This window comes from Cornus florida, unplaced genomic scaffold, assembly GCF_030987335.1.
Source record: "Cornus florida cultivar Cherokee Brave unplaced genomic scaffold, ASM3098733v1 CherokeeBrave_3.0.0_Hap2_Chr04, whole genome shotgun sequence".
Classification (NCBI taxonomy): domain Eukaryota; kingdom Viridiplantae; phylum Streptophyta; class Magnoliopsida; order Cornales; family Cornaceae; genus Cornus; species Cornus florida.
The window spans coordinates 81,968,248-81,977,730 of record NW_026775574.1 but is presented as its reverse complement, the minus strand read 5'-3'; the positions used below and the strand labels follow the sequence as shown (position 1 = coordinate 81,977,730).

Genomic DNA, 9,483 nt, shown 5'->3' with positions numbered 1-9,483 from the left:
ATCCTACTGACTGACTTTGAAGTTGTTCGCAATCAAGATCAGAGGATGAGGGACAAAATGGTTACCTCGTGTAGTGCTGAAGCTTGTGGTCTTCAGGATATTTTATATTTTTTGTTCTGGAAAGTTAAATGACTGATCTATCTTATCAGGTCTTGTGTGGCTTTGTATAATTGGGATTGTTATTCTCAAGATTCAGCAAGTGTTCCAGTAATTTGATTTGGATTTTTCAAAATTTTGGGCATTATTTCTTCAGTAATTAAGAAAATGTGCGTGGTTCCTTTGTGTTTGTGTGCGAACTTATACTGATGTCTTGGTGTACTATTAACGAATATAATAGATTTGATACTAGAGATGTAGTTGCATATCCATTACATCCTATTAAGCATGTATACTTTTGAAAGGGAGTCATATTAATATATTATATGTCTCGTACGCGGATGCTCCTGGGTAGGCTTATTTGTGTTCAATACTTCTTAAAGAAATCCATTACTTGAAATAAATGTTTTAATTTCACCCCACATACCGATTACTTCTCAGATACTCTTGGACATGTGTACAACATATATTCAACATTTTAAACCAGCATTTTTGTAGTATAATATCATGATATAATTGTTAGGAAAATAAAACAACTAGAACAGATCCATTTGAGATGGTTGGGCCTGTACTTAAGACGATTATAACAGGTGGCTGCCTACCATGGTGTTGGGGGTCCAAATCCCTCCTCGCCAACAACCGGACCAAAAGGGAAGGACCTTTCCCTCTGAGGGTAGGGAAATCATGATGATAGCGGACCAAAAGCTATGGAACTTCAAACAACTGATTATTTTTTAGAATGGAAGGTTGATATTATACTAAGGAAAATCATGATGAATTTTGTTTACTTGATCATGTTGATGCAACATAACCATTTTTTTCTCTTATGAATTGTAATATTATTAGTTAGAAGTATATAATAATTTAATTGTTTAGCAAAAAAAATGGTTATGTTGCATCAGTATAAAACTGAATCTGAAATGAATACTGGAACTGAAATAACATAAAACTACAAAAGTAGCTCAATTTCACAATACAACTCCAATATGATAAGTGTACAAAAGTAGGAATGAACAACACTTAATCCTGCTGACTGACTTTGAAAGACAGTCATTAAAAATACTATAAACTAAAAATTTACAAAAAAAATTATACGTTATAGTAGCAAAAAGGAATTAAGATATGGGTTAAGCAAGACATACCATTATTTTAGTGTAACAAAACTTTTTATGATAGTCTGGGACATCTGGCCAAGTCTCATAGCATAGTGGTATATGTTCTCGAGCAATCATCCCAAGCTCTCTCTCCCAAACATCTGAATTTTCCTCCACCGGTTTCAAATAACCGTCTGTAAACTTAATCGGAACAATCCCCCCATTGCGCTTTTTAATGTCAATTTTTTTTTTGTTTACAGCTTTGCCACGCCTCTTGACATTTCTTGATGAACCTGAAAAATGAATTCATGAGAGTAACACGTAGGAGTATTTTGGGACCAAGTTCAAATGTAAAGACAAGTTTAGCAAATGTAAAGATCATAAAAAAATCACCTTCCACTGCTGGTTGTGGCTGTGGCTGGGAAGATGCATTAATGTTTTGGGCAAGGTCATTGTTGGATCTCAAGGACCGACGATTGGACGCCATAGTAGATTATAGCAATAAGAGAATCAAATCTTTTATAACATGTTTTGAAACAAATAAATTAGAAAATAAAAATTAAGTGGCAAAGGAAAGTATCAAAATAGCCAAACAATAGATAATTAAAAGAACGAAAAAGAGATTAATAATAACTCAAAAAAATAAAACACATATTCTAAAAGTCAAAGCTAAGTACTGAAGACAAATTTAACCAATTTCAACATTTCAATTTGCATGTGTTCAATTTTTAAACGGAAAAAAAAAATATATTTCACATTTAATCCAAATCACTATCATCTTCTTCTTCATCATCTGAATTGTCTTCAATCAAGATTTCATCATCATTGTCAAAACAGTCAATTTCATGATGAGATTCTTCATTACTTTGTAGAATTATTTCAGCATCAAGACTTTCAACCTCCAAGCCATCCCTATTCAAAGTTGGTGGATCTATGTCAAAGTTGGTCGCCTCAACAACCTTATCCACAATGCATGGTTCATCCTCTTGATATGCTGTAGCATACATTCCATCCTCAACTCTACTGTTATCCTCCACTTCGGGAACGTCATATGAGCTTCTATGTGTTATATCTTGAATGACCTCCCACGTGCCTCGTAATTTGGTGTCTTTGACAAAAAAGGCTTGTTTTGCTTGATTTGCCAACACAAAAGGCTCATCTTTGTACCATTTACGGGCTACATTTACACTCTTGAAATAAGTATCCCTCTTAATACCTGTCCTTGTGTTGAACCAATCACATTTGAATAGGATTACCCGTCTCTTAAGAGGATATTGTAACTCAATGACATCTGTCAAGACACCATAGTAATCAACATCCTCTGTTTTGACTAACACACCACTATTCTGAGTTTTTCGATTTTTCTCCCTTTCCTTTGTATGAAACCTGACCCCATTTACAATGCAACCAGAATATCGATTTATCCGAAAATCAGGTCCACAAGCTAATGAATACAGGTCATCACTAATTTCTAACTCTTGATAATGACGCTCTTCCTTTATCTATTAAAAAAAATTAGAACATTAAATAAATGCATACAGATACCACATTTAAAACAAATAATAGGGATATGAAGTACATTAAGGACTTACTCGTGTTCCCAACCATCTCGAAAATTCTTTTACGTGTCTTAATGGTACATTATCCTTGTTTTCATTCTCGAGTTCAGCCTTGTGTGCACTAAACAATTAAGTGATATTATGATACATTTCAAAATTTATAAATAAAGTATTAAAAACATAGAGAATATATAACTTACACTGCATATGAAGCAATTTCTGCGCAGTTATTTAACACGTAAAATTTAGCCTTTTGCATGCTTTCAATATCCAGTATCTCTAAACTTCCAGCCCCTAAAGGACGAACCACTTGCCTGAGCTCTGAAAAAGTGGACCAATTGATGCAATAGTCGCCCTCGTAATTTCTTTCTTCTCGATTGAATCGTGTCTCAATCCCTTGAAGAAACCTTGAGCAAAATGTGACGCATTCATTGTCCACATAAGCTTCAGCGATGGACCCTTCAGGACGTGCTTTATTACGCACGTAAGACTTGAGAGTACGTAAAAATCTACATAAAAATTAAAATATTACGAAATCATGATGTCTAGTTTAATGTTTCCAAAATATTTTTTTGTATTACAAATGTATAGTACCTTTCAATAGGGTACATCCATCGATATTGTGCAGGTCCTGCAATGATGGCCTCGCGTGGCAAATGCAGAGCTAAGTGCACCATTATGTCAAAAAATGATGGAGGAAATATCATTTCTAACTTGCATAATATGATAGCAATATCCCTTTCCAATACCTCTAAGACATCTAGTTTAAGGGTCCGACAACACAACTCCTTAAAAAATAAACCAAGCTCTGTTATCGCATTACAAACATCATCGGGCAACAATCCTCGTATAACTAGAGGGAGGAGACGCTGTAAGAGTACATGCGAATCATGACTTTTCAATCCAGATATCTTACCTTCATTGACATTCACACATCGACTTATGTTTGATGCATAGCCATCTGGGAACTTCACTAACTTCAACCAATCACACAATTGCCTTTTTTCATCCTTTGACAATGTGTAATGCGCAAGTGGCATCTCAAATTTCTCACCATTACGCCTAAGATGAAGTTCTTTTCTAATTCCCATTGCTTCTAAATCCAACCGACTTTTGAATGAGTCCTTCGTCTTTCCTTCGATGTTCATTAATGTCCCTAACACATTATCACATATGTTTTTCTCTATGTGCATAACATCTAAGTTGTGTCGCAACAAAAGTGTTCTCCAATAAGGCAATTCAAAGAATATACTTTTCTTTGTCCAATTAAGTTCCTTCTTCTCACGAGTCCGCTTCTTATTGTTTGGTCCCTTTCCGAATCTAACCTCGGGTAGGAGATTAAATTGTTCCAGAATATCATCACCCGTCAACTGCTTTGGTGGCTCTCTGTCTTCTTTCTTGCCATTAAATTGTTTGAAACGCTTCCTGTAAGCATGATTGGACGACAAAAATATACGAGCTCCCAAATAACATATCTTCTGCCCGTGACTCAAATAACAAGAACATGTGTCTTTATTACAATTTGGACACGCCAAAAATCCCTTTGTCATCCATCCGGATGCCATTGCATAAGCGGGAAAGTCATGTATAGTCCAAATCAACCCTGCATGCAGCTTAAAGTTTGATTTATTGTAGGCATCATATGTCATCACACCATCTATCCATAATTCTTTTAACTCATCAATTAACGGTCGCAGATATACATCAATGTCATTACCAGGTGATTTAGGACCAGGAATAAGTAATGACATAAACATATATGGTTCCTTCATACACATCCAAGGTGGCAAATTGTAGGGCACAATAATTACAGGCCACACACTATAAGCATTACTTATGTTACCAAATGGATTGAATCCATCACATGCTAACCCAAGACGAACATTACGAGGATCCGCAGCAAACCAACTATTCTTATTGTCAAATTCCTCCCAAGCTTTTGAATCGGCTGGATGTCTCAACAAATTTGTCTCTTTGACATGTTTCTCCTTGTGCCAACGCATGTCTATAGCTGTATCCCTATGCATAAACAACCATTGAAGCCTTTGTTTTAAAGGAAAGTACCGAAGAACTTTTTGAGGAATCTTTTTTCCTTTACCTTCTCGAGACTTATACCTCGACTCACCACATTGTGGACAACATTCTTTACCTTCATTCTCCTTCCAGAATAAAGTACAATCATTTTTACATGCATGGATCGGTTCATATCCAAGACCTAAATCACGCAACAAGGTTTTAGTCTCATAATAGGACTTTGGCAACGTGTTGTCATCGGGAAGCAATTCCTTTAGCACCTTAAGCAACATGTCAAAACATTTGTTGGTCATTCGGCTTGTAACTTTCACATGGAACAACTTCAAAATTGCTGACAACTTAGATTGTTTTTTACAACCTGGCCACAATTCGCATTGTGCGTCATTTAGCAATCTATCAAAACTTCCTCCTATATCAACTTCAGGCGAATCTTCTTGTTGTTCTACATTGGTGAACATACCCATCCGTACATTATCCAACAAATCAAATACATTGTCTTCATTTCTACCTTCATCATTAGCATTATCCCCATGTTCGGCATTAACATTAGCTTCTGCATTAACATTAGCAGTGGTGTTAACATTAGCCTCCCCATGCCATATCCAATTAGTATACTCCTTGTACATCCCACACTTATATAGATGAGTCTCAACCTCCTCAATTGCAATATAGTCACCATTTTTACAGCGACGACACGGACATTTGATCCTACCTAGCCCATCTGTATGTCTTTTAGCAAACTTAATGAAGTCTCTTATGCCTTTATGATACTCTTTACTACCCCTGGTGTGATGATGAATCCAAGCCTTATCCATGTAACTGGTAAAATAAATAAATTCAAGTATAGATATAATATAATTAATGCAAGTTGAATATAAACACAAATTAAATACATAAATAAAATAAAAAAGAAAGGAGAGAGAGAGAGACCTCATTGAGAACACTGAAACAATAAAGAGAGAGTAAAACAAGTCTCTAAGAATATACATGCATACATTGCATAATTATGAATGTCAAAGGGAATTTGGGGGGAAAACAATAATCCTTACAGAAGCTTTATCACATGTGCTGAATCCTACACCAATGGCAATAACTGGAAGGCCTGTCAGAAAATATAGTCACTACATGTTAGTAAGAATACATGAGAAAACATCACAGTTCAATCGGTTTCATTTTTATAAACATCTTTAATTACCAAGATATACAGACAAGAAACATAAATGCTGGAAATGAGATTAATCTAGATCAAGAATAAGCACCTCTCTGATGTACAAATCAATAAGAACAATGGGGGGAATTTGGTTTCTAGAAACATAAAAGTAAAAATTACTTTGACAGAAAATCAGGACTTCTCTTGTTTTGAATATTGACCAAGACCACAGTAGATTATATAACCACCTACATATTCTCTCAGTACATTTTATTTTATATATTTTTTAGTATTAATACAAAACTTGATGATTTTAGGTGGGAAAGGGCTTGTCCAAGGATGAGAAGGCTCAAAAACTAGCAGTCAGACATTAAATTAAAGCTGTAAGCAGAATACCCATTCTATATTTTTGTTATTTCTGTTCCAACACATTAAGAGTCAAAACACTTCATTTTTCCATGAATTATCAGGGTCCAACAAAAATTTATTTGACACATTGTTCATGATTTGAAAACTTACGCTAACCTTTTAAGAAATTAGGTAGTTTAAGCCAAGTTCCTAAGGCTACACTTGCCCGGTATCGTTCCTAACTGGTAACGGTTAATTATGAGAAATCTGAGTCTTTATTTTAGCCCATGATCAGATATTCAATAGAAAGATCAGATTCACAGGAAGAAATAATAATAGTGATAATAATAATAATAATAATTGTGGGTTGGAAGCTTTATATTCTTGGGAAATCTTAAACTAATTCTTAAAAAATTAAAAATTATCATCCAAAATGAAGACTCTCTAGGAACCACTAAATCAGAACCACCTTTAAAAATTACCAATCAACAGCTTGCCTCTAAACCAACCAGTCCAGCCATATCAAGCTCGCCTAATGATGATTCTAGCAAACAACCAGACAACTGGAGTAGATCATATAACTATGTTTATATAAATGTCTTACTCTATATCATAATTAATCAGAGCACCAATGTTGACACAAGTACTGCATACACAAACATATATAATACAAATATAGGCATAAAAGTTTGTGTGCCCCAAATCCCAATAAGATCTAAATCCACCAGTGTAGAATTCTCAAAAACACACATATGATTCATGATTTGAAAATTAGGGAAAATTTATCAAAAGTGTGGACGCCATTAAAGAAATTACGCACACAATAACCATACGATTGATTGCAAAAACTTACGGATAATTGTCGATTTCAATCACCGATCGAGAGATAGAGAGAGTGAGCTCTGATTGACACGAGAGAGATTAGAAGCAGCAAAAAAGCAGACCTTCCAAATTCAGTCGATCCTCCGATCACTATGCTTCTTAGCTCCGATTGACACGAGAGAGGTTTTTCGTATGTGTATCGCTTCACGCCGAGAAGAGTGTGGCAAGCCGAACCCGCATGAAGTAGCTGCAACTGGTGCGGCGTCGTCGGTTGTACAGAGAAAGTATATGAGGGAGAGAGATGAGAAGCCGAACTGGCCAACGTGAGATAATTGCAACTGGCCGGTGCGGCGTCTGCTGTACAGAGAGTAGATAGATGATAAATGTTTAGGTTAAGTTATATAGTGATAGAAATGAGAATGGCAGAGACAAAGAGTGGGTTTACAACTTTACAAATACCCAAAACGGTGTAGTATGGAAATTTTTTAATATTTTGCACATGGGAAAATTGGAATTAGGGAGGGAGGAAATCAAGCGCCAAAATTTCCGAGCAGCCAAAATTTCCCACCAAAATAATTCCCGGTTATTTTTTAGCTCATTTGGGACAGTAAGTATGTTGGCGTCCCAAAAAAGCAGGATCATTTGAGACAATTATTAAGCTGTCCCAAATGATCTGTCCCAAGAGCCTCATTTTCCCACCAAAAATATTCCCGGTCATTTTTTTTTCTCATTTGGGACGGTAGATATTTCATTTGGGATGGTAGATATATTATTGTCCCAAAAACTAGGCTCATTTGAGACAATTTTTGAACCGTCCCAAATAATCCGTCCCAAAAGCCTCCTTTTCTTGTAGTGGGAAGACTAACTTGGGAAGTTCAATTTAGGAGGCATTTTCAGGATTGGGAAATTGAGGAGGTCACTCGTTTTTTGGAGTTACTGTATCGTCAGGTGATCTCTTATGAGGAGGCTGATTGTTGGTTTTGGAGTCCACACTCTCAGGGTCGTTTCGAGTTGAGATCCTTTTTCAGGTGCCTTTCTGATGGGGAGGGTGGCACTTTCCTTTGGAAGGCTATTTGGCGTTCCAAGGCTCCCCTTAAGGTGGCCTTTTTTGCTTGAACGTCTGTCTTGGGTAGGATTTTAACCCAGGATAATTTGAGGAGGAGAATGCAGGTGGTTATCAATCGCTGTTACTTGTGTCGTTGTGATGAGGAGGCAGTGGATCACCTTCTGTTGCATTGCAGTATGGCTAGAGATTGTTGGGATTTGATGATTGGGTTGTTTGGGATTCCCTGGGTTATGCCCTGTTCCTCTAGAGGGTTGATTGAGGCTTGGAGAGGTGTCTCTGTTGGGGCGCTCATCCGGGATGCTTGGAAGGCTACCCCTCTGTGTTTGGTGGTGCATTTGGCTCGAGAGGAATCGAAGATACTTCGATGGCAAGGAGAAACCCATTTCTATGCTTAAGTTTTCTATTATTTCTACTCTCTTTTGTTGGGTCTCAGGGAGAGATTATCGTTCTGTTGAGGAGATTGTTATGTTTTTGGCCTCTTTGAAGGCTTGAGGCTCTTTTTGGTTTTTTTTTCTTGTATCTTTGGGTTTCGTTCCCCTTTGAGCGCTTTTTTATAAAATTCTTACTTATCAAAAAAAAAAAAAAAAAAAAAAAAAAAAAAAAAAGGGACTTTCACATTATGACAGTTGGAATCCACCTCAGCAAGTGCCTTCTTGTTTGTTGTTTCACCTAAAGAAAATTGAAATTAAGGAGTTTAATGGGGAGAATCATGAGCTGAAAATGGTAGAGTATTTCTTGGAGAATTCAAGAGTTTTGAAGAAACTGGGGATTCATCTTTCTTTTGATGTTGAGTCATTGGAGATATGCAAAAAAGTATTGATGTTACCAAGGGGCTCCAAGACTTGCCGAGTTGAGGTTGTCGAGCCTCCTTGGTAAAAAATTTATTTTGGGAACAATTTCAGCTATTTTTGAAGGGAGTGGGCATGGTTAAATATACTCTCTCTTTTTATGCTGCCTTTTGCTTCTGCTTACAAGTAGAAAAAAAGCAGTTGCTTCTATTGAGTTTATTAGTTAGTGTTTGGTAACTACATATTATTAGCAGATGTAAAAGCTGTTATATTTTCATGCTACTTTCCCCGAATAGGCTGGACTTGCAGCCTTCCATGTCCAACTCATGTTATGTATTAAGGAAAGTTTTTTTTTTTTTTTTTTTTTTCCTTCGGATTTTTCAATGAAAGCTTACATATTATTATGTTTTAATGACCTGGGCATTGAGGGGGCCAGTTATATTTATCTCTTCTACAAAACATTTTTAATTTTTTTTTAAACAAATCTGCTCCTCTTCTTAAGAGATTAACTATAAAATGCGAATGT

At 36.1% G+C, this 9,483-nt stretch overlaps 1 protein-coding gene across 1 annotated transcript; it reads right to left on the bottom strand.

Annotated features, from left to right (window-relative positions):
- Positions 1-1,948: 1,948 nt before the first annotated feature.
- On the bottom strand, positions 1,949-5,598 carry LOC132305218 (uncharacterized). Its single transcript, XM_059802892.1, has 4 exons — positions 3,344-5,598; positions 2,950-3,258; positions 2,783-2,870; positions 1,949-2,692 (listed from the first exon to the last, which is right to left on the bottom strand). Exons 1-4 carry the CDS (start codon positions 5,596-5,598, stop codon positions 1,949-1,951), a joined length of 3,396 nt encoding a protein of 1,131 aa, XP_059658875.1.
- Positions 5,599-9,483: the final 3,885 nt, after the last annotated feature.

Coding starts and splice junctions, on each gene's coding strand:
- LOC132305218 (XM_059802892.1), bottom strand. CDS start 5,598: ATGGATAAGGCTTGGATTCATCATCACACCAGGGGTAGTAAAGAGTAT. Junction 3,259..3,343: donor TGGATGTACCCTATTGAAAG/GTACTATACATT, acceptor ATTTTTATGTAG/ATTTTTACGTACTCTCAAGT. Junction 2,871..2,949: donor GAAATTGCTTCATATGCAGT/GTAAGTTATATA, acceptor TTAATTGTTTAG/TGCACACAAGGCTGAACTCG.